This window comes from Macaca nemestrina, chromosome 7, assembly GCF_043159975.1.
Source record: "Macaca nemestrina isolate mMacNem1 chromosome 7, mMacNem.hap1, whole genome shotgun sequence".
Lineage (NCBI taxonomy): Eukaryota > Metazoa > Chordata > Mammalia > Primates > Cercopithecidae > Macaca > Macaca nemestrina.
The window spans coordinates 137,122,699-137,147,837 of record NC_092131.1 but is presented as its reverse complement, the minus strand read 5'-3'; the positions used below and the strand labels follow the sequence as shown (position 1 = coordinate 137,147,837).

The following is a 25,139-nucleotide window of genomic DNA, read 5'->3' as shown; positions in this document are numbered from 1 at the left end:
GAGGCTGAAGTGGGAGGATCATTTGAAGCCAGGAGTTCAAGACCAGCCTAGGTAACACAGCAAAACCTCATCTCTACAATAAATACAAAAATTAGCTGGGCGTGATGGCACATGCTTGTGGTTCCAGCTACTCAGGAGGCTGAGGGAGGATCACTTGAGCCCAGGAGGTCGAGGCTGCACTGAACCATGATTGTACCATTGTACTCCACAGAGACTCCCTGTCTCAAAAAAAAAAAAAAAAGGAAAAAAACCCCAAAACCCAGGCCTGGTGGTTTGAGCCTGCAGTCCTAGCTACTTGAAAAGCTAAGGCAGGAGGATCACTTGAGTCTGAGAGTTGGAGGCTGCAGTGAGCTATGATCTCACCACTGTACTCCTGCCTATGTGACAGAGCAAACTCTTTACAAATCAATTAACAAAAAGATAAAAAATAGGCATTTCACTGAACAGAAAACATGTCTGGCTAATAAACATGAAGACATGTTCAACCTCCTTAATGTTAAGAGAAATACAGATAAGCCCCATAGTGAATATCATTTTACATCCATTTGGTTGGCAAAAGTTAAACACTTTGCACTGGGTGCGGTGGCTCACGCCTGTAATCCCAGCACTTTGGGAGGCCGAGGCAGGTGGGTCACCTCAGGTCAGGAGTTTGAGACCAGCCTGGCCAACATGGTGAAACCCCGTCTCTACTAAAAATACAAAAATTAGCTGGGTGTGGTGGTGTGCACCTGTAATCCCAGCTACTCAGGAGGCTGAGGTGGGAGAATTGCTTGAAGCCGGGAGGGAGAGGTTGCAGTGGGTTGACATCGTGCCATTGCACTCTAGCCTGGGTGAGAAGAGCAAAAATCTGTCTCAAAAAAAAAAAAAAAGTTAAACACTTTGACAGTACAAAGGGGACAAAGGATATGGACCATGAGCTCTCTTTTGCTCAGTTGTTGGGAGTAAAAATTGGCACAACTACTTTAGAAAACAATTTGACATGTTCATGTCAAGCTGAACATATGTCTAACTAGAGTGGTTGAGTGACTTGCCCAAGCTTATAGCTAGTGCATTTCGGAGCTGGGATTTGAACCAAATTGGCACCAAAAAAGGACAAAGGACACTGATGAAACACTCCCAGACATTGGGGCAACTGCTGGCCAGGGCCGGAATGTTCTGTGACCCCCACAGGGGAAAACTAAGTGAAATATCTGAAAACATCACAAACGTAGACACACTATCACAGCCTCACAGGAAGAAAGGGAACTTACCAGGCATCTGGCCCTGACACAGCGTGAGTTCTGGAATGATGATTGTGGGTGCACTGCCCTCCCTCCCTTCGTTTAGCCACTGTGCAGAGTGAACACCCACAGGTCTCAGCATGTGACTCTCTTCTGCAAGAGTCAGCCCAGTGGGGAGACAGACACCCCGGAGACCTAGATATGTGCTGGACTGGGTGGCAGTGCCACAGCTAGGCACTTTACTCCCCAACATAAATGTAGGCATTTCTGTGTCTTGTGAGCCCATGAATCCTCATAAGACCCTGTTGAGTTGGGAATTACTGCAGAGCTGTAACAGACAGAAAACCTAGGCCCACAGATGGCCAGTGACCTCCCATGGGCACACAGCTTGAATGTGGCAGAGCAGGGTGTAGAATCCAAGCTTTCTGGTGCTAAACCTTGCAGGATTGTATCAGGTCACACTCCAGGCTCCCAAGCCAAGCAAGCATTTAAAAATGCCTTCCCGTGTCCGGGCGTGGTGGCTCACGCCTGTAATCCCAGCACTTTGGGAGGCCGAGATGGGTGGATTACTTGAGGTCAGGAATTTGAGAACAGCCTGGCCAACATGGTGAAACCCCATCTCTACTAAAAATACAAAAAATATGAGCTGGGCGTGGTGGCACATGACTGTAATCCCAGTTACTCAGGAGGCTGAGGCACGAGAGTTGCTTGAACCTAGGAGGCGGAGGTTGCAGTGAGCTGAGATCATGCCACTGTACTCCAGCCTGGGTGACAGAGTGAGACCCTGTCTCAAAAAACAACAACAACAAAAAAAAGGAAAATGCCCCCCTGTGGGCCACAGGCTCTGCCTTGCAGTGGGGTATCTTCCTGGCTTTCTTCCTCAGAAACAGATGTTTCATCCTCCTACCGTTCTCTTGCCTGGCTCCACAATTGTTGCGAAGACAAACTGGGTGAATCACATCTAAAGCAGAAGCAAGTCTGCATGAACCCCAACACTTCCCCAGTCAATTTCCTGTGTTGGGTTCAGAGGGGTCACTTCAAACTCTCAGCATATTCAAGACAAAACTCTGCCTGTAAGGCCACATCTTGGGATGTGGTTCAGGAGAGGAGGTAGGAATATGTGGCAGGGCCCTCTGCCTATACGGATCTCTCTATCTGCCGGAAACCCCACCACTAAAGCCATTCCTTTGTATCATTTCCCCAGAGGGATCTTGGTAATTGTGAAACACCAAACAACTTGGCCAGCCGTGAGTCCCAAATCACAGCTATGAAAGTGCTTTACAGTTTATAAAGTGATTTCGCAGCGAGAAATGGGTTTGCTCCTCATAACAGCTATGAAAGTTAGGGCAGCAATTTAAACGTGTCCATGGAATAGATGAGGACACTGAGTGAGGCCCTGAGAGGCAGAGGAATTCCATAGCCAATCAGAGCCCACACTTGAATACAGGTCTTTCTGCTCTACATTGCATGCACCCCTGATAACTGGGGGTTGCCTTGGGAGCAGATGCTGATGGGACACAGAACAGGCAGATTTTGATAGGAAGGCAGATGGATAAGGGGGAAAGGTTCTAAAGAAGGAGGTGGATGGCAGAGCTTGGCTAGAGGGGAGCAGGAGTCCCCAGGGAATCGAGGATCTGGGCAGGGGAAAGGGTAGCCTGGCAGCAGGGAGAGGTGGAGGATGAACTCTTGGAGCCAGGGCCTGAGTTCTGTTCGGGCCCTGTCCTGAAGCCTGAGGGGCTGGAGTGGACTTCTCCTCTAGGATCTATCTACTCTTTCCTCTCTGAGGACCTGCCAGCTCTCCTGGGAGGCACTCAGGGTATCTTGTGAGCCTGTCAGCACTGACCTTGTCACGCGGCTCATGACTGCTCCTCATGCGACCTCAGATGAGTCAAGAGGGGAAGCAGGCGCAAAGGGCTTCCAGGGGATTCCCAGGATGCAGGCAGCTTGGGGCCCTAGGGGAAAGAGCCTGGGGCTCTTCAAGGCTGGGCTGTGAAACCACTCTCCTCCCAGGATTGAGGGGCAGTCAAAATATCCTCAAACTTAATGTTATTTCTCACCTGCCAAGTGGCAGCAGTGTGGCATTGGGGCATAAAAGCTGCTAACAGTGGGGAAAGGCCTGGCCCAGTGCCAAGCAGGCTGTGGGCGTCCCTAGAAGAATGAGCAGCATAACTACAAGCAGGAGTCCCAGGCCCTGGGCACAGAGACACCCCTTTATCGAGACCTGCTACCTGCCAGGCACTTAATTTATTGGTAAATTTAATCAGATTTTGAAAACCACAAAATCTGGATACGTTTGGATTGTTGTATTTGTTGTAATTGTTGGATATAGTTACATATACATGCTATAAAATAAAAGATAGAACTAGACCAAGGGTTCTTAATCTGGCATCTAAGGGAACCCTAAAGATCAAAGGATGGAGTTCAAGGAGTCTAAAAATTTGGAAGAGAAAAAATATATCTTTATTTTCACTAATTTCTATCTGAATTTTAGCATTCTCTTCAATGATGAATGTAGGCAACAAACCACAGCCGTATTAGCAGGACTCGTGATTATGTCACTAGCAATTACAGATATTTTCAAATCATATAATGGTTTTTGAAGATATTTCAAAATATGGTTTACACTCATCACTATTTCAAAATTATAGCAGTTCTTGGACCTATTGTTAGCTCTTGATCTTTCATGCATTAATTAGGAAGCACTATCTAGTACTATGTCAAAATATTTTTTTAAAATTGTTTGATGACTACATTTTAATACAACTGGTTTTCTTTGTAAGCCTATGCTAGCTTATTTTGTGCATTTCAGAACATTATTCTGAGAAGGGGGTCTGCAAGTTTTTACCAAATGACAAAGGAGGCCATGGCACACACAAAAGAGGTTAAGAACCCCTGATCTAGGTCTTCCCTGCAGTATTTTGGGACATACCCACATTTAAAAAATGGATTCTGGCTGGGTCCTGTGGCTCACTCCTATAACCCCGGCACTTTGGGAGGCCAAGGCAGGTGGATCACTTAAGCCCAGGAGTTTGAGACCAGCCTGGGCAACATAGCAAAACCTCATCTCTCCAAAAATTATAAAAAATTAGTCAGGCATAGTGGCATGCACTTGTAGTCCCAGCTACTCAGGAGACTGGGGTTAGAGGATTGCCTCGAGCCCAAGAGGTTGAGGCTGCAGTGGGCCATGATTGTGCCACTGCACTCCAGCCTGCTGGGTCACAGAGTGAGACCCTGCCTCAAAGGAAAAAGGCCGGGCACGGTGGCTCACGCCTGTAATCCCAGCACGTTGGGAGGCTGAGGCGGGTGGATCACCTGAGGTCGGAGTTCGAGACCAACCTGGCCAACATGGTGAAACCCCGTTTCTACTAAAAATACAAAAATTAGCCGAGCATTGTGTGCACGTGCCTGTAGTCCCAACTACTCAGGAGGCTGAGGCAGAAGAATTGCTTGAACCTGGGAGGTGGAGGTTGCAGTGAGACAAGATTGCACCACTGGACTCCAGCCTGGGTGTGACAGAGCAAGGCTCTGTCTCAAAAATAATAAAAAAAAAGATTCTGATTTTTTAGAGACCATCTTCCAGTCACATCAGAAAGTTAAGTGCCGATCTGATTATTTCACTTAATTGCGTAAAATTCAACTCAGTGACATCCCTGGACAGTGAGCAATCCACAGCTCCTCAGTTGAAAAGTCTTCCCCCACAAAAGGGATATACATTGTTTAACTTAAAAGCTGCATGTTGGCCAGGCGCGGTGCCTCACTCCTGTAATCCCAGCACTTTGGGAGGCCGAGGTAGGTGGATCACGAGGTCAGGAGTTTGAGAACAGCTGGGCCAACATGGTGAAACCCTGTCTCTACTAAAAATACAAAAATTAACTGGGCGTGGTGGCAGGCGCCTGTAATCCCAGCTACTTGGGAAGCTGAGGCAGGAGAATCGCTTGAACCCAGGAGGCAGAGGTTGCAGTGAGCTGAGATTGTGCCATTGCACTCCAGCCTGGGGGACAAGAGCGAGACTTCGTCTCAAAAAAAAAAAAAAAACAACAAAACTGCATGTTTTTCTTCATACTTATGTCTAATCATCATAATTAGACAATGTCGTAAGAAGAATGGTTAAAGGACTATTCTGGCCAAGGGTCTTTTGGCCAGAAAAAAGGCTGGCGGTAGAGGGCTGGGGGAGAGGACACAAGACAGCTGTCTTGTTCTTACGAAGGGCGGACCTTACATTCCTGTGTGCAGATCTGGAAGTCCGACAAGGACTCATGGTTTGAAATCAGGACTCCAGGCAGTATGTCCATATAGCCTCTTTTCTCTCTTTCAGCCACTTCTCCCGGGACCGTGGGTCCTCCTGCTGGCTCCCCTCCCTCCTGTGGAGATGTGCTCTGGGAGAAAGGCCATGAGAAAGAAGCTGGTGTTAAGGACAGAGTGGCCGACCCAAAGCGGAGCTGGTTGGGATGCTGGCCAGGGCACTGCCCACCGGTGTGGCTGAGGACCCATCGCCACACCACCCTGAGTCTCAGTCTCCCCAGCTGTAAAATGGGGACAATGATAGCTGCTCTTAGTTGGCAGGCACTAAATGAGATGGTAAATGGGAAAGTATTTGTGGTACAAGGTCACAAGGATCAAAAACTCACTCACACTCAGGTATAGGTGACTGATAATCCTTCAAGAATAGCTTTTCGGAGTAGGCTAAGCCATGTAAATATAAATAACTATTTCTGTTTTTCTTTTTCTTTTCTTTTTTTTGAGACAGAGTCTTGCTCTGTTGCCAGGCTGGAGTGCAGTGGTGTGATCTTAGCTCACTGCAACCTCCACCTCCCAGTTTCAAGCGATTCCCCTGCCTCAGCCTCCCCAGTAGCTGGGACTACAGGCACGCGCCACCATGCCTGGCTTCACCATGTTGGCCAGGATGGTCTCAATCTCCTGACCTCGTGATCTGCCTGCCTTGGCCTCCCAAAGTGTTGGGATTACAGGCAAGAGCCATCACGCCCAGCCAGAAATAACTATTTCTATGTAAACTGGGGATCAAGTCTAGGTCAAAGGACCGACTTTCTTTTCCAGTGGTGAACTCCCCCTTCCCTTCACGTGGATGGGAGAAATAGCACAGGTTCAGAATCAAACACTGCTGGGATTAAATCCTGGCTCCTCCATGCCCTACATCCGGCCTTAAGCAAGATGGTTCCACTTCTTTTTTTTTTTTTTTTTTTTTTTTTTTTTTTGAGACGGAGTCTCGCTCTGCCGCCCAGGCTGGAGTGCAGTGGCCGGATCTCAGCTCACTGCAAGCTCCGCCTCCCGGGTTCACGCCATTCTCCTGCCTCAGCCTCCCAAGTAGCTGGGACCACAGGCGCCTGCCACCGCACCCGGCTAGTTTTTTGCATCCTTTAGTAGAGACGGGGTTTCACCGTGTTAGCCAGGATGGTCTCGATCTCCCGACCTCGTGATCCGCCCGTCTCGGCCTCCCAAAGTGCTGGGATTACAGGCTTGAGCCACCGCGCCCGGCCGATGGTTCCACTTCTTTGAGACTTACTTTATCATATGTTAAGTGGGGATAATAACAGGACGCACCCCCAGTGCTGTTGTGAAAATTAGATAAAATCCTCTGTGAAGAGCACTCAGCACAGAGGTATGGGAAGAAACACCTCAAAAATGTTTATTAGGCCAGGTGTGGTGGTTCACGCCTGTAATCCCAATACTTTGAGAAGCCGAGGCGAGAGGATTGCTTGAGCCCAGGAGTTTGAAACTGGCCTAGGCAACCCCATCTCTACAAAAAGTAAAAAAAATTAGCCAGGTGTGGTGGTGCATGCCTATAGTCCCAGCTACTCAGGAGGTTGAAGTAGGAGGATGGCTTGAGCCCAGGAGGTTGAGGCCACAGTGACCTGTGATTGCACCAACTACACCCCAGCCTGGGTGACAGAGCAAGACCCTGTCTCAAAACAGCAAAAAAGTTTATCTATATATATGATCATGATTATTCAGGATCCAAATCCTACTGAGTGAATGAATGGAGTAATTAAGGTGGGCTGGGCTGCGCCAAGGGCTACTGTAGTAAGGGGGCTGCAGGTAGATGGAACCCCCTCCAAACCCTTCCCGCACCACAGGGCTTCCTCCTGAGAGGGTAGACACTGCCCCACAGGCCCTTTTATGTCAGGCCTTAGAGTGTGTGTACTCGACCTCCATGATGGCCTCCTCTTCTGGAGCTGACCCCAGACCGCAGGGTCAGCTGGCAAGAGCCTTGGCAGGGATTTGTGACCTCTTTCAGTCCCTTGGGCCCAAGAAGTTCGCCGACTGCTAGGCCTGATGCTCAGCTGCATGGAACTGGCCCCCTTGGCCAGGCCTGGAGGCCCAAGAGGGAGGGCCCCAGAGTACAGCTGCCTCCTCAGAGAGCCCCAGAGTCTCCCTCCTGTCAGATGGCTCCTCAGACAATGAGCAAGGCTGAAACTGAGCCGGACAGAGGAGAATAGGAGCCGGGACCTAAAACAAGGAGTGAAAACAGAGAGGAAGGGCACCCACACAGGTCAAGTGGGGGAGCTTCAAGACCTCAGAGCTGACTCCAGGGGCTGCAGCTCACACTTCTGAGGCCTGCCTTTCCTCCTTAACACACACACACACAGACCACACACACACCACACACACCACACACACCACACACACCACACACACCACACACACCAGGGCCCAGAGCTGCATGACCCCTAGAGCAGTGGTCCCCAACCTTTTTGGCACCAGGGACCAGATTTGTGGAAAACACTTTTCCATGGACCTGGGGATCGGGGGTGGGGGACAGTTTCATCAGGCATTCGATTCTCATAAGGAGCGCACAACCTAGATCCCTCACAAGCGGAGTTCACAATAGGGTTCTCGCTCCTATGAGAATCTAACGCGGTTGCTGATTTGAGAGGAGGCAGAGCTCAGGCGATAGTGATCGCTAGCTGGACGCTCACCTCCTGCCCTGTGACCTAGGGTTTGGGAACCCCTGCCCTAGGGGGACCAGATAGGAGGGGCCACCTCAGGAATCACCTTGTGTTTGCAAACCAACGTGGCCAGAGACCACTATTTACTGCCGCTGACCAAGGGTCTTCCAGTCCTGTTTCTAAAGTTTCAGCCATTCATGCATCACTTTCCAGATTTTTGCTATTTAAACTATTATCCATTTAATATTTTCCTTTAAATCAAGTCCTTTTAAAACTTAGCCTAGTCGCATCCAGACATGGTAGCTGACATCTATAATCCCAGCACTTTGGGAGGCGGAGGTGGGTGGATTGCTTGAGCTCAGGAGTTTGAGACCAACCTGGGTAACATGGCAAAACCCAGTCTTTACCAAAACTATAAAAATTAACTGGGTGTGGTGATGCATGCCTGTGGTCCTAGCTACTTGGGAGGCTGAAGTAGGAGGATCACTGGAGCCTGGGAAGTTGAGGCTGCCGTGAGCTGTGATTGCACCATTACACCCCAGCTTAAGTAACAGAACAAGACCCTGTCTCAAAAAAAAAAAAAAAATTTAAAAATTAGAAAACAAACAGGGCCGGGCGCGGTGGCTCAAACCTGTAATCCCAGCTCTTTGGGAGGCCGAGACGGGTAGATCACGAGGTCAGGAGATCAAGACCATCCTGGCTAACACGGTGAAACCCCGTCTCTACTAAGAAATACAAAAAAAAAAAAAAAACTAGCCGGGTGAGGTGGCGGACGCCTGTAGTCCCAGCTACTTGGGAGGCTGAGGCAGGAGAATGGCGTAAACCCGGGAGGTGGAGCTTGCAGTGAGCTGAGATTCGGCCACTGCACTCCACCCTGGGTGACAAAGCGAGACTCTGTCTCAAAAAAAGAAAAAAAAAAAAACAGGCCAGGTGTGGTGGCTCATGCCCATAATCTCGGTACTTTGGGAGGCCAAGGAGGGCGGATCACTTGAGGTCAGGAGTTCGAGACCTGCCTGGCTAACATGGCAAAACCCCGGCTCTACTGAAAATACAAAAATTAGCCAGGTATGGTGGCAGGTGCCTGTAATTCCAGCTACTTAGGAGGTTGAGGCAGGAGAATTGCTTGAACCCGGAGGTTGCAGTGAGCCAAGATCATGCCACTGCACTTCAGCCTGGGTGACAGAGCAAGTCTCTGTCTCAAAAAATAAAAATAATATAAATAAAAAACAAACAAAAAACTTAGCCTAGTCACAGGGCATACTTTCTGTGAAATCATGAATTTGATGAGTTAGTTTATTTTGTCCCGACTTATATTTGGATCAATATATTGTCGAAGTAATGATAATAATTTTATTTTTTAAATTTTATATACTTATTTATTTTAGAGACAGGATCTCTCTGTTGCCTGGGCTGGTGTGCAGTGGTGCATTCATAGCTCACTGCAGCCTTGAACTCCTGGGCTCAAGGAGTTCACCTCAGCCTCCCAAGTAGCTGGAACTACAGGCATGCCCCACCACACCTGGCTAATTTTTGAGATACTTTTGTAGCCGGGTGCGGTGGCTCACGCTTGTAATCCCAGTACTTTGGGAGGCCGAGGTGGGTGGATCACGAGGTCAGGAGTTCAAGACCAGCCTGGCCAAGATGGTGAAACCCCATCTCTACTTAAAAATACAAAAAAATTAGCTGGGCGTGGTGGCACGCACCTGTAATCCCAGCTACTCCGGAGGCTGAGGCAGAGAATTGCTTAAAAACCTGCAGGGGCGGAAGTTGCAGTGAGCCGAGATCGCGCCACTGCACTCCAGCCTGGGCGACAGAGCAAGATTCCATCTCAAAAAAAAAACGACCTTTAGAAGTTCATTTGACAGCACAGTGGGACATGAACTTGGAGTCTCGGATGTGCAGTCCTGACCTTGCTCCCAACACTGCTCAGGAAAGACATTCTTCCCGCTCTACCTTCCCACCTCTCCTCCCAGGCTCCTGTGATCCTCACAGGGAGAGCTAGAGCTTCTATAAAAAATGCTCTAATTGATTCTTAACAGGAAGTGAGAGCTTTTTCACTCTGAATTGACAACCACAGCAGCTATACACACACACACACACACACACACACACACACAGAGTTAAGGTTTAAAGATCTGTCCCCTCTGAAACTCATGTTGAAACTTAATCCCCAATATGGCAGTAGTGAAAATCGGGACCTTCAAGAGGTTATTGGGCCAGAGGACTCTGCCCTCATGAACAGATTCATTCATTCATGGATTAATGGATTAATGGGTTCGTGGATTAATGGGTTATCACGGGAATGGGACTGGTGGCTTTATAATAAGAGGAAGAGAGATCTGAGCTAACATGCTCAACCCCCTCATCATGTGATGCCCTGCAGGGCCTCAGGACTCTGCAGAGTCCCCATCACCAAGAAGGACCTCACAGGGTGCGGCCCTTCAGCCTTGGACTTCTCAGCCTCCACCACTGTAAGAAAGAATTCCTTTTCTTTATAAATTACCCAGTTTCAGGCATTCTGTTACAAATAACAGAAAACAGACTAAGATACACACACCCCAAGTTTGTACACAACCATGTGCACACACACAGTCACCTGCCCGTACTCCTACGCATTCAGGCACCCAGCTGGGAACACAGTGTGCCTTTCTTTCTAGTGCCATGAGATACCTATTTGGAGGCTTCCAGCTTGTGCCCTCTGACCTGCCTTACATTTTGATAACTGAGGGTGGATTTGAGGGGGAAGAGCAGAGACCACAAGACCAGGCAGGTGTCTCCTCAGTGACTTCACTGCAGGGATTCAATGGGAAGCAAGGGCCACCACACCCTAGGCTGGGCCTTATGGCTGAGACTCATCAGTCTCAGGCCTGGAGAGGCTGCTCTCGGTCCAGCAGGCCTGACTGACAGGGAAACCATTTGTCATTGGGCTCCAATCCCAAGTAGCTGGGATTACAGGCGTGCACCACCACGCCCGGCTAATTTGTTTTGTATTTTTAGTAGAGATGGGGTTTCACCATGTTGGCCAGGCTGGTCTCGAACTCCTGACCTCAGGTGATCTGGCGCCTTGGTCTCCCAAAATGCTGGGATTACAGCCCTGAGCCACCTCACCCGGCCAGACGAATGTTTGTTGCATGAACGTCTTGCCCCTCACATCTGTGCTCCGTTCAACCTTCCTCGCCTCTCCTTTTTCTTGCTGACCTGGCTGTGGCCACAGTACTTTCCTAGGAGGAGGCCGATGCTGGCGCGGAAGGAACTCGGTGAAGGAGTCAGGGACCCCCAACTCGGCTCTCGCGAGCTTGCTGTGTGACCTCAGACCAGTCACCTTCCCTCTCCTGGCCTGGGTTTCCACACCTGCACAATGGGTACAGCAACCTCAGCTGCCTGGCATCTCTGACGCGAAGGCCAAATGAGAAAAGGTGAGAAGCTGGTCGCAAAGCAGTAAAAAATGCCTTCAGCGCCGAAGCCGGGGAGGAAGCCGCTGATGAGGCTATTGCTGAGAAGTGTGAAGACCCCACCCCCAGAGGATCCGCTTTTGAAGAGGGACCCGGGGGATGCGTAGGGGGAAACTGCCTTCCTCTTCCTTCAGTGGAAAAGGCTGTGCTCATGTCGCTGTGAAACGAAGCTATTTTTATGTAGTACAACTGCGATTATGACAGGGCCTCTTCCTGAAGGGGAAGGGCGGGGAGGAGACCTGAGTCATCAGTGGGGCGGTCGGCCCCACAGACCGACACAGGCAGCGTGTGGAGACCAGGCCCCCGGCCCTGCCTTCCCCAGGTAGAGGCCCCAGAGAGGGGAAGGGGCCGACCACTTGCTCCAGCCAGCCACTGGGCTGGGAACCTGTCAATCCTGGTTGATCTTCCAATGAGCTGTGAGCTGCTCCTCCGGGAGGAACTAGAGGAGGCTGGAAAGGGGGCCTGGCGCGTGCTTCCCTCTCAGTGGGGCTGACTGGCTGGACTCGCCGGTCTCTAGTGTGCGCCCCATGCTGTGTTTAGATGCCTGACGTGTCCCATTGAACTCGTCCTGCCCCCCAAGTAGGGACGATTTACCTCCATTTTCTAGATAAGGCACCGGGGGCTCCGCGAGGGGATGTGGCGGACTGGAGTCTCGCTGCACTCCTGACGGGACTGAGTGCGGGACTGAGGGAGGCAACAGGAAGAATGAGTATTTTCTTTACTGGAAGGGCAGGGAAAGGTTTCCCTCAGAAGGTGACATCTGAGCTGGGCCCTAAACAATGAGCAGGATTTAGCTGTCTTGAGGAGGGAGAGAGGGAAGGGCATGTGACCCGGAAAGGACGCAGCCTGGGTAAAGGCAGGGAAGTGTGCATGGCTTGTTTGGGGGTGTCGAGCAGGTTGGGGGGCTGGGTGGGGAGTGGCCGGGGGGCGTAGGTAAGGGAGGGCCTGGCATGACAGGCTAAGGGGTGTGGGCTCCTTGGGGTTCCCTCAGCGCTTTGCAGGCCCTGGGCATCCTCCCAGAGGTGTGGCCCTGCAGAGAGAGGGGAGGGAGCCCACCGCGGGAGGCGAGCGGAAGGAGTGGCCTGTCAGGTGGGTTTCCTGCCCTGGAGCCTGAGCTCAGGCAGTGGCTGCCGTGCCCCGCCGCCACCCTCCTCTGCCGCCTCCTCCACGCCAGCACTTTTGCATACAGTACTCCCTTCAGTCGTCACAGCCACCTGCAAGGTGAATATTACCACCTCCATTTCATGGGGGAGGTAACAGGTTTAGAGAGGTTAGAGGAGCCGCCCCAGGTCACACAGTCCCTCTTGATATTCTTCATCAAAAGAATCCTCTCTGAGCCCTGCTGTCAGTCAAGGGAACAACCAACAACCTCCTTCCTTCAGAAGGACCCTGAGACTGCAACCCAAATGTAATCGTCTGCCTCCAAGCACCCTCTGCACAGACTCAGCTGTTAAATATAGATTTTGTTCTCTTTACATATTACAGATGGGGAAACTGAGGCCTAGAAAGGAAGAGACTTGCTTGGGGCCCCACAAATGGACCTAGAGGTGACTGGTGAGTCTCTTTTGAGCTGGGGTTCTAGCCCAGCTGGGAAGTTGAGCAAAGAGGGATAAGTGGGTTACAGCTCAAGTACTGGGGGTGCTTTGGGGCTTCTAGGAGATCAGAGCGGAAAGGCATTCAGCCCTTTAATCCCACTCCAGAGCTTCAGACTATTCCTTCTGAAGACACTTTACTGCGATCTGTCTGAAAAGTGTGCCAATAAATATGCAAATTTTGGTGACTTGAGGGTCCTCTAGAGTTGCACAGGGCACAATTTGCAGATTTGTGAGTGATCACTCAGCCCTGAAGATGGAGTGAGGTCTCTGGCAACTCCCTTTCTCCCTCCCTTCTCTATCCCTCTCTTCTTCTTCTTTGTCCCTCTCAGACTGGGACTGGGGGTGGGGACTGGGGGTAGGGACGAGGGGGGTGGATTTCCTACCAGGGTGGGAGAAAGAAGGGTGAAGGAAGTAGGGTAGGAGGAGGGGGAGGGTAGAACTTATTTCTGCTCTCAGAAACCGAAACCAAAAGTCCTGGCAGGAGTTAATGTGAGAGGGAGGTCTGTAGCAAGAGGCTGAGAAGCAAAGCCTTCACATCTGAGGACAGCAGCCCTGTCAGAGACGTCCTGGCTGCAACCTTAGTGTCACTTAGACCAGGCCTTGCCTCTCATGCTGACAAGAAGCATGCAAAAGCAGAGTCTCTTTTCTCCAGGGATACCAGAGGCCCCTCCAGACCTTACAGTGCCCAGCACTGGTGTTAGGATCATTGCTGTAAAGGGGAGGGGAGCACTAACTCAAGTCACCAAGTAATCTAGTAGCCCAAGAGTGGGTAACCCTTTGTCTTGGCTGACATTAGTCTGTGTGGACGTGCCATGTCCATGAGGCTGAGGCTGGGGGCAGCTGTCATCTGTGTGTCTAGCATAATGGGGATCCTCTTTCCCCAAGTCAAGCTTAGGATGTTTGGCATAACATAGACTTTTTTTTTTTTTTGGGAGGGGGGTACAGAGTCTCGCTCTGTCACCCAGACTGGAGTGCAGTGGCGCAATCTCGGCTCACTGCAAGCTCCGCCTCCCAGGTTCACGCCATTCTCCTGCCTCAGCCTCCCGAATAGCTGGGACTACAGGCGCCCGCCACCACATCCGGCTAATTTTTTGTATTTTTAGTAGAGACGGGGTTTCACTGTGTTAGCCAGGATGGTCTCGATCTCCTGACCTCGTGATCCGCCCGCCTCAGCCTCCCAAAGTGCTGGGATTACAGGCGTGAGCCACTGTGCCCGGCCTTAACATAGATTTTTGTGATCCACCTGGCTGTGAGAGGTCATTTAGGTGCCACAATAATGGATTCTTTGGGGGCACTTCATACTCTGTTATAAAACAATGGGACAAAATATTTGCAACCTGGACTTGTCTTTTAAAATTCATATTGTGTGCCCACTATTTCTTGTGAACTTTTTTTTTTTTTTTTGAGACGGAGTCTCGCTGTGTCTCCCAGGCTGGAGTGCAGTGGCGTGATCTCGGCTCACTGCAAGCTCCACCTCCCAGGTTCACGCCATTCTCCCGCCTCAGCCTCCCAAGTAGCTGGGACTACAGGCGCCTACCACCACGCCTGGCTAGTTTTTTTGTATTTTTAGTAGAGACGGGGTTTCACCATGTTAGCCAGGATAGTCTCGATCTCCTGACCTCGTGATCCACCCGCCTTGGCCTCCCAAAGTGCTGGGATTACAGGCTTGAGCCACCGCGCCCGGCTCTTGTGAACTTTTTGATTCAACGAGCCAATTGTGTACTGGGAATCCAGATGCTGCCCCTCCCTTGAGGCTTGCTGGGTCCTCTGTGTAGGGATTGACTCTGTTCCCAGCGCCGTGGCTCCCAGTTCCAGACTGGCAGCCCTTTGAGTGGCTGAAACTGTTTAATTCATCTTTGTATCTCCCATGATGATAGGAGCCTCCTGTCTCCTCAGGGGTTCTCAGAGTGTAAGTTTCTGTCTTCTTCATTCATCCCTCTGAGGCTGACATACCTGTGCTGGCCTCACAGGGGCAGAGAAGAATGGGGAGTATGCAGGGGGAGGTGGACTGATGGATCAGGGCACAGGGGAACCTGGCTCCACCATTTCCCAGCCCGGAGGCCTTGGACAAGTTACATTTCTGAGTCTCGGTTTCTTCATCTGTAAATGGGGATAATTTAAATAGTTGACTTTTACTGAGCACATTCTCTGGGTCAGGCACTGCGTTAAGCATATTGCATGCAGACTTATTCAGAAAGCATTTATGAGGGCCTCCAATGTGTAAGGAACACTGCAGTATCAGAAGGAGAGGCTTGAAGAAGATAGGTGACTGGCCAAGGTCAGATGCAAGTGAAGGAGTGGCAGAACTTGTACCCCAGAGCCCACTCTTATAACAAGCCCTCTGTATTGGACGGCCCCAGCAGACCCGAGAGGACAGGCCAGTGGAGAGCTCAGCACGGAGTCAGCTGGGGGAGACTGCTCTGTGGTGTGGTCCTGTTTTCTCAGTGGAGGCCAGGCCCAGCTGTCCTGGAAGGAGCTAGAAGCCTGAATTCAGGTTGTGGAGCAGTGAGAGTCCAGCCCCACACAGGATGCCATGGGAGGAGGCCCTTCAAACTGGGATTCTGAAAGAACACATCCAATAGGAGGGGCAAGGGCTGCTGAGGGCCTTGAGGAAGGGGCGTGGGCTACCCCTGAGCAGGCCCTTCACTTGTGGCCTTAGCTGCCCCTACAGAAGGCTGGAGCCTGAGAGGAAGCCAGCCAAGGGAGCAGTGGAGGAGGAAGCTGGTCACATTCAGGTCTGTCTGACTCACGGGATCTGGGCTGAAGGACATAGGTCTGGGAGTGCCCCAGAAAATATCTCACTGATATGGGAACAGTCCTAATTTACTGCACTGCCTCTGGGTAGTAGGCGTAGCCTCCTTTCCCTGCACCCCAGGGGGTGAATCCACTTCCCCACTCCTACCAGTGACCTCAGGCAGATGAGCCCAAGTAGAGAAAACTGTGATTTGGTCAAAGACTCCTCTTGGCAGAAGCTGGCAAACTTCTAGGCCAGCCAGAGGAGATGGGCCTGCAGTGCACAGCCCCAGGGACTCGACACGTGTACACATAGCACCCACAGGGACAGGATGTGAGGGCCAGGCTGGGCAGATGCAGGGAAGACTTGAAGCCACCCTTGCTCTTCTCCCCTACGCCTCAAGTCCTCAGTCAATCCTGTTGGCTCCAGCTCCACAGCACCAGCCTCTTCTGGTTCTTTTCCACTGTCTTTTGAGCCTCCCCCTTACCAGCCTTCCTGCTTCTACCCTTGACCCATAGTCTGTTCTCAACACTGCAGCCAGAGTGATAGTGTTAAAGATCATATCACTTCTGGGTTCAAAGCCTTCCAGTGCGCCCTCATCCATCCCAACTTCACCAAGAGCAAATGCCAAGCCCCCACCTCCCAAAACATACCTCTTAGATACTATTTCCTACTCCTCTCCCCATTCCTCACTCTGCATCAGCCACTCTGGCTTTCTTGCTTTTCTTCAAATAGCTCAGGCACACCCTCCCACCTCCAGGCCTTTGCACTGGCAGTTCCCTCTGCCCTGAACACTCTTCTCTTAGACATATGCATGGCATACCACCTTACTGCCTTCCAGCCTGCTCAAATGTCACTGTATTTTTCAGCACTCAAATTAGCATTATTTCAGGACTATTTTCAAAGGTGTGGACAGGCTGTAAGGAATCCCTAAGGGAGAGTGCAGTGCTCAGGTCTAGTAGCATGGGGCATCTTTGCTACTCCCAGGCCTGGCAGAAGGGCGAGGAGGAGGGAAAGACATGGTTGGTGGAAGGAAGGACAGAACTGTGGGAGAGGGCCACCTGACCAGAGCTGTGACCCACAAGGAGGGAGCCAGTGGGATAAACATCTCCCCCGCCTGTCTCAGCTCTCCTTCGAGGCTCATTGGCTGAATCCAGCCAGAGCCAGGATGCAGTCCTTCAGGTCAGCTTTTCCTGGGGATGTGGAGGGCAAATGGAAGTTCCCTAGCACAGTTGCTTTCTTGGGAAATGTGACTGCTCCCAACCCCCAACTCCCAAGTCCTCTTACCTTGCCCTATTTTTCTTCCCCATGGCACTTTTCTTCTAACATTTACATATTATTATGATTATTTTTATTGTCTGTTAGCTCCAGGAGGGTAAGAATTTCAGTCTCTTTTATTTTTTGTTGTACCCCAAGTATCTAGAACACTGACTGGCACATTTTTGACAATCAATAATTGTTGAATAAACAAATGCCTACTCAATCTCTCTGGGCACTTTGGGAAAAGCCTTTGGTGGCCAACTGGGCCCCTGCCTGGGGAAGGAGTGGGTTGATGCTGTAGACTGGGGTTCCAGGATTGGAGAGAAGCCAGCAGAGCCCCAGCTGGGAAGGAAGGAGAGCCTGCAGGGCTGTGCCCACAGCAGCCTGCCATTCCTGTGGCTCCCACAGCAGATCCCTGCTCCAAGGCTGTGACTTTGAGACCAGTAGGATTTTCCTTGGCAAATGCATCACTCTGCTCGGTCTCTCCAACAAGGCACCACTAGGTGAAATCTCCTACCACATGAATTAGCTCTTTGAAGGCACATCTGGTGCCTTTCCTGGGCCTCTAAGGAATGTTTTCTTCAAGGAGTCCTGGACTCACCCTGCAATGGAAAGTCCAGGAGTTGTAGTGTTGGGGGCTGTGTTCTGAGTCTCCCTGACAAGGCCTTGGGTTCCCAGGTACAGAGCATTGTGGGGCTTGTCTGACCCCAGGGCTGCCCTTGGTTTACTCTTGGGCTCCTTCCTTCAAAGGTGCCCAGGAATGCTGGGGACTTCCTGAGATGGCACCATCATCCCCTCACTAAGACTCGATGTCCTGTGGGAGTGAAGACTCAAAACAATGCAAGGCAAGGCCCAGCCTTGTACTCCAATTGTAAGGTTGTGCATTTTCTTTAATGGATCTATAAACTGAAAGTGATTTAAATAAAAACAATAGAATTTGAGGAGGGTGCCTTGGAAAATAATATTAATTTTAATCTGGAAAAATAAACATTCGAGACTAGCAGGAAAATTCTGAAAAACAACAGGAACATACTACATAAAATCTGGAGTCTCACTCTGTCGCCAGGTTGGAGTACAGTGGTGTGATCTCCACTCACTGCAACATCCACCTCCTGGGTCTAAGCGATTCTCGTGCCTCAGCCTCCTGAGTAGCTGGGATTACAGGCATGCGCCACCACACCCAGCTAAATTTTGTATTTTTAGTAGAGACAGGGTTTCACCATGTTGGCCAAAATGGTCTCGATCTCCTTACCTCGTGATCCATCCGCCTTGGCCTCCCAAAGTGCTTCGATTACAGGCGTGGGCCACTGTGCCCAGACAAAATCCAGAAATCTTAAAGTAAAAGGTTGATAATTTGAACCTGTAAAAATTTAAAACCTAAATTGAGAAAACTGTCAAAAAAACAAAGTCAAAAGGCCACACACTGTGGAAAACTATTTGTAACATAATATCAGATAAAAGCTACTCAGGAGGCTGAGGCAGGGGAATTGCTTGAACCCGGGAGGCAGAGGTTACGGTGAGCCGAGATCGTGCCACTGCACTCCAGCGTGGCAACAGAGCAAGACCCTGTCGCCAAAAAAAAAAAAAAAAAAAAAAAAAAAGGCTACTCTTTTTAATATGTACATTTTATAAATCAATATAAAAAAGTCTGACCAAATTTCAAAATGGGTAAAGTATATAGACAGATAATTCACAAGAAAAAATAAAATTCAATGAACAGCGAATACATGAAAAGATACTTACCTTCACTCATAATTAAAGAAATGCATGAAAAAATAGCAATGAAATACAGTACCATTTTCAGCTGCTAGATCAGCATGAATTGAAGTGTTTTACAATGTATGGTGTTGGTGAGGGTGTGGGGAAAGACAATCTAGTGCATCGTTGGTGGGAATGTAAATTGACCACTATTTTGGAGGGCAATTTGGAAATAACTATTATGGTAGAGTGAAAGTGGTCACAAGTTCTCTAATGTGCCTTCCATGGAGAGGTGGGGTCTATGTCCCCTTTTCTTGAATTTGGGTTGGACCGTGAATTCCCTGGTCAATAAAATACAGCAAGTGATACTGTCCCAGTTGCAAGTGTATCCCTTAGATTGTCCAGCAGGTTCCATATCGTCCCTCTTGGAAGCCAACTACCTGGTTACCTGACCTGCATTATCTGATGTTCAATGCTATGAAAAGCCCAAACCATGAGAGGAATCCCTACAGGATATGACACCACATGTTTAAAGAGCAGTCAAGGAGCACTGAGGCTCCAGTGATGTGAGTGATGAAGCTACCTTGGAAGAGAATCACAGATGAACCATTGGCTGAGCCCTTCCCAAATCCCTGACCCACAAAATCATGAACCATATAAAATGTTTTTTTTTTTGAGACCAAGTCTCACTCTGTTGCCCAGGCTGGAGTGCAGTGGTGCAATCTCCGCTCACTGCGACCTACGGCTCCCTGGTTCAAGTGATTCTCCTGCCTCAGCCTTCTGAGTAGCTGGGATTACAGGTGTACACCACCACACCCAGCTAATTTTTGTATTTTTAGTAGAGATGGGGTTTCACCATGTTGGCCAGGATGGTCTTGATCTCCTGACCTCGTGTTCTGCCTGCCTTGGCCTCCTGAAGTGCTGGGATTACAGGCTTGAGCCACCATACGTGTCCAAAATGGTTGTTTTTGAGCACTAAATTTTGAGATAGTTAGTTATATAGCAATAGATATCTGGAACACCTATTCAAATTTAAATTTACCCATTGATCCAGCAATTGCAGTCTTATGAATCTAAGCTACTGAAATAGTTGTACAGGTGCACAAAAACACACACACAAAGTTAATTGCAGCACTGTTTATAATAGCACAAGACTGGAAATAATCTCTATGTCTATCATTAGGGTGATGGCTAAATGAATTCTCATATATTTAGCTAATGATATACAGTATGCCAGCTGAAATTCTGAGACAAGGAAAAGTCCCATTTGAGGTCCTGTGAGTCTAGGGTGATATAACACAGTGGTTAAGGGGAGAGAACCTGGCTTCGCCATTTACTATCTGTATGACTTTGGGAAAATCACCTGTCTATACCACAATTTCCTCATCTGTAAGATGTGGAGGATAATCATAGTACCTACTTCAGAGGGCTGTGGTGAAAAATATGACAATATGATATATATCTGTGCTGTATGTATTTTGAAGTTTTTTTTTTTTTGAGATGGAGTCTTGCTTTGTCAGGCTGGAGAGCAGTGGTACGATCTCGGCTCACTGCAACCTCCTCTTCCTGGATTCAAGCCATTCTCCTGCATCAGCCTCCCCAGTAGCTGAGAGTACAAGCACACACCACCATGCCCAGCTAATTTTTGTGTTTTTAGTAGAGATGGGGTTTCACCATGTTGGCCAGGCTGGTCTCGAACTCCTGACCTCGTGATCCACCCACCTTGGCCTCCCAAAGTGCTGGGATTACAGGTGTGAGCCACCGCGTCTGGCTGTATTTTGTAGATTTGAAGGGCTTGGAATTTTAAATTGAGCTGGACCAGACTTTTAATATCCTAAAATGATTGTAAAGCACAGTATCTGCCAGATTGTCATCTGGGGACAGGAAGGGAAATTTGACTGATAAAGATGTAAAGAAAGGCCATGTGCAGTGGCTCACACATGTAATTCCAGCACTTTGGGAGGCCGAGGCAGGCGGATCACTTGAGGTCGGGAGTTTGAGACTAGCCTAACCAAAATGGAGAAACCCCATCTCTACTAAAAATACAAAATTAGCTGGGTGTGCTGGCACATGTCTATAATCCCAGGTATTTAGGAGACTGAGGCAGGAGAATAGCTTGAACCTAGGAGGTGGAGGTTGCGGTGAGTCGAGATCATGCACTCCAGCCTGGGCAACAAGAGCGAAACTCCAGCTCAAAAAAAAAAAAAAAAAAAAAAAAAAAAGTGAAAAAGTGACAATAGTGGCAGGAGAATGTTTTTAAAGAAATGGACTCGGCCGGACGTGGTGGCTCAAGCCTGTAATCCCAGCACTTTGGGAGGCCGAGACGGGCGGATCACGAGGTCAGGAGATCGAGACCATCCTGGCTAATACGGCGAAACCCCATCTCTACAAAAATACAAAAAACTAGCCAGGTGAGGTGACGGCGCCTGTAGTCCCAGCTACTTGGGAGGCTGAGGCAGGAGAATGGCGTAAACCTGGGAGGCGGAGCTTGCAGTGAGCTGAGATCGCCCCACTGCACTCCAGCCTGGGTGACAGAGCGAGACTCCGTCTCAAAAAAAAGAAAAAGAAATGGACTCATACTGTACTTCCTGTTCTGACCGTTGCTGTCTCTTAGAGATTCTTCCTACCTCAGTAAATACAGACCCACTCATTTCTTTTTAACAGCTGCTCAACATTGCATTGTATGATTTTATAATCATGCATCAAAATTTATTTTGTCATCCCCTATTGATGGCCCCTTGGGTTGTTTCCAGTTGTTTGCTATAGTTATGAAACAGATCGCAGTAGACATCCTTGCATCTTTATAATTACTGCAATTATTTCTATGGTGTAGATTCTTAGAAATGGAGTTGTTGGCATGAAAGGTATGTACATTTAAAAAATTCTGATAGCCATTGTCAAATTGTTTCAATATCTGGTCCCATCTTTCCCTCCACTGCTCTTTGTTTTTATAACATTGCTGTCTATTTTTAATGTTGTTGTTGTTTTAAGATAAACTTTAGTATAATTTTGCCAAGTCTTATCAGGTTGCAGTTTTGAATGAGTACAAGGATGAATTAGCTACCACATCTGCCTTGGAAAGTTCACAGTTGGCCAGGTGCTGTGGCTCATGCCTGTAACCCCAACACTTTGGGAGGCTGAGGTGAGAGGATTGTTTGAGCCCAGGAGTTCAAGACCAGCCTGGGCAACATAGGGAAACCTCATTTCTGGAAAAAAAAAAAAAAAATTAGCTGTGCGTGTTGGCACATGCCTGTGGTTCCAGCTACCTGGGAGCCTGAGGTGGGAGGATCGCTTGAGCCCTGGAGATAAGGCTGTGATAAGCCATGATCTTGCCACTGTACTGCATTCCAGCCTGGGTGACACAGTGAGACCTTGTCTCAAAAATAAATAAATAAAAAAAAAAGTTCACAGTCTGGCAGGGATTGGGGTCGGGAGGGTGCTTTAGTGGGAGCTGGAGGAGGGGGTGACAGCTGCAAAACAGTTACTTGCATCCAGGCCAGGGATACCATGGAAGGCTTGACCATGGGTTCTGGGAACCCTCAAGAAAGGGGCATTTTGAGTTTGGAGCAATCTGAGAGCCCTCTACAGAGGAGGTTTCATGCCTAGCCTTTGTAATGGTTACAGAGCACTTTCTGGAACAACAACTGATCGAATTCTCAAAATAACCCTTTGCATTTAGGCAGTGTTATTATCTCCACCTTCCAGATGAGGAAACAAGTCTGGAGGATGAAGGTCTTGCCCGACTCCAGCCTCCCAGCTCTTAGGTGCCTTTTCCTTTTCTCTTTTCCTTGCTTCCCAAGCATCTCTCCCTGACCCCCAACCTCCTGTCCCCCAACCTGAGCTTCACTGGCTGGGCTGGCAGAGCCCTAGGCAGAGGACATGCTCAAGGACACTGCACATGGCTGTGCTGCCTTCTTACAGAGGACACACATCCGGTGCATTGGGCTTTCACAACAGGCTGGACCCTGTTCCTGCTCTGGGACCCAGATCACAGAAGCTGCCTCACCCCTCAACCCAACAACGCCAGGTCATCTCATCCTTTCTCCAGGCAAACACCTCTCTCCCTTCTGCCTGTTAACCTAAAAAAATCACGGGACCAGAAAACCAAATACTGCATGTTCTCACTTATAAGTGGAAGCTAAATGATGATAACTTATGGACACAAAGAAGGGAACAATAGACACTGGGGCCTACTAGAGGGTGGAAGATGGGAGGAGGGAGAGAATCAGGAAATATCAGTACTGGGTATTTGGCTTATTACCTGGGTGATGAAATAATCTATACAACAAACCCCCATGACACAAGTTTACCTATGTAACAAACCTGCACATATAGCCCGGAACTTAAAACAAAAGTTAAAAAAATAAGTGCTGGGAGGCCGAGGTGGGTGGATCACGAGGTCAGGAGATTGAGACCATCCTGGCTAACATGGTGAAACCCCATCTCTACTAAATATATATATATATATATATATATATATATATATATATAAAATTAGCCGGGTGTGGTGGCGGATGCCTGTAATCCCAGCTACTCGGGAGGCTGAGGCAGGAGAATCGCGTGAACCCGGGAAGCCGGAGCTTGCAGTGAGCCAAGATCGCGCCACTGCACTCCAACCTGGGAGACAGAGCAAGACTCCGTCTAAAAAAAATAATAATAATAAAATAAAATAAAGACCTTTTCAAGTTCATTTGGGTTAAATATTGCCCCCTTCCTGCAGCTTTTTAAAATGCGCATTCCTCTAACGGGAATCCATAGTAATTCCCTACTTTCTTTGCGAAGGTTGTTGCATCTTTTCCCTCTTTAGAAAGGGCCGAGGCTGTCTGGGAATTAAACTGCCACTTAACCCCACATTTACTTACATCTTTACCACCGCGTCTCTTCCTCTCTCACCCCGTCTCCATGGCCCAAGTCTTTAGCCTGGCATTCACGTACCCTTACTGGCAATCTTGGGGGAAGCCTCCAAGAAAATAGTACAGCAGAAAGCCCAGCGTGGAGGAGCCAGTTGGGAAACTCAGCATGTGGGCACTCTGCCTCTCTGCGCGGAGCCTCCCCTGTCATCGGCGGATCCAGCCCATCTCAGGTTAGACTACAGTCTGTAACCCCTAGCCTCTAACTCCTCGCGCCCCTCTGGCCTCCGTCACTGTCGTGCCCGTCGTGGGGACAGATGGGAGGGAATTATGGTACTTATGGTTGCTCTTCGCCGGCTCTTGCTCCCCCGCGTGTCGATAAGCGAAACTGCAGCGAGGCCCAGAGTCCTCTGCCCACTCCCCTCGGAGTTCAGGGAGAACGCTAAGGGCGACAAGCCAGGCTCAGGGAAACCGGGCGCCCATACGCTCCTAGTCCCTCTCACCTGGATCTTCTGCGTCAGGTTACATGCTTGCGCTAGTTTTTCTTTTGTTTCTTTAATTTTTTTTTTTTTTTTTTTTTTTTTTTTTTTTTTTTGAGACGGAGTCTCGCTCTGTCGCCCAGGCTGGAGTGCAGTGGCGCGATCTCGGCTCACTGCAAGCTCCCCCTCCCGGGTTCCCGCCATTCTCCTGCCTCAGCCTCCTGAGTAGCTGGGACTACAGGCGCCCGCCACCGCGCCCGGCTAATTTTTTTTTGTATTTTTAGTAGAGACGGGGTTTCACTGTGGTCTCGATCTCCTGACCTTGTGATCCGCCCGCCTCGGCCTCCCAAAGTGCTGGGATTACAGGCTTGAGCCACCGCGCCCGGCCTTGTTTCTTTAATTTTTTTTTGTAGAGACAGTGGGTGTGTGTGTGGGGTGGGGGGGTGGGGCTCACCATTTTGCCCAGGCTGGTCTCGAACTCCTGGGCTCAAGCGATCCACGTGCCTTGGCCTTCCAAAGTGCTGGGACTACAGGAGTGAGCCACCACGCCCAGCCTGTTTGCGCTGTTTTCTGAGGCTTTCCGCCAAATTGCTTTCTTTCCTGGAGAGAAAGTCACCCCCTAGAATTGGGGTGTCCCAGCGGACTTGCTGGGTGGTTGAACTGAAGGATGTCCTCCAACCTCACCTTCAGCCGTGGCCTGGCTGGGGACCCAGCACGTGGTTCAACGCCATGGGAATCACCAGTTTCTCCTTTGGAGACAGTCACACTTGGAGAGGCCATTCTCAACTCTCCACAGCTTGCTGTGTGTCCCTGAGTGAAGTATTAACCTCTGTGAACCTCACGTGCCTCCTCTGTAAAGTGGAGCTTCCATATTCTAGCATTTGCCTCATAGAATTGTCAGTATGATTACATGGGCTAGTACAGGTTGCAGGTGGAGAGCCAGAGG

General features: G+C 49.5%; 1 protein-coding gene and 1 long non-coding RNA gene across 7 annotated transcripts in view; one reads left to right on the top strand and one right to left on the bottom strand.

Annotated features, from left to right (window-relative positions):
• Positions 1–11,453: 11,453 nt before the first annotated feature.
• LOC105493012 (ankyrin repeat and death domain containing 1A) overlaps positions 11,454–25,139 on the top strand; it is a 64,010-nt gene continuing 50,324 nt past the window's right edge. Inside the window, exons 1-2 of one of the 6 annotated variants that reach the window (XM_071101207.1) lie at positions 11,454–11,541; positions 13,063–13,131. In XM_071101207.1, coding sequence (XP_070957308.1) covers positions 13,113–13,131 — 19 coding nt within the window. In that variant the 5' untranslated portion in view covers positions 11,454–11,541; positions 13,063–13,112. Of the gene's footprint in view, positions 11,542–11,773; positions 11,994–12,041; positions 12,157–12,676; positions 12,799–13,062; positions 13,132–25,139 lie in introns of those variants that run through there. The other 5 variants (XM_071101205.1, XM_071101220.1, XM_071101209.1 and 2 more) reach the window with 5 other exon arrangements.
• On the bottom strand, positions 12,709–23,998 carry LOC105488570 (uncharacterized). Its single transcript, XR_011626443.1, has 3 exons — positions 23,727–23,998; positions 18,419–18,526; positions 12,709–12,791 (listed from the first exon to the last, which is right to left on the bottom strand). It is a non-coding gene; the product is annotated as an uncharacterized lncRNA (long non-coding RNA).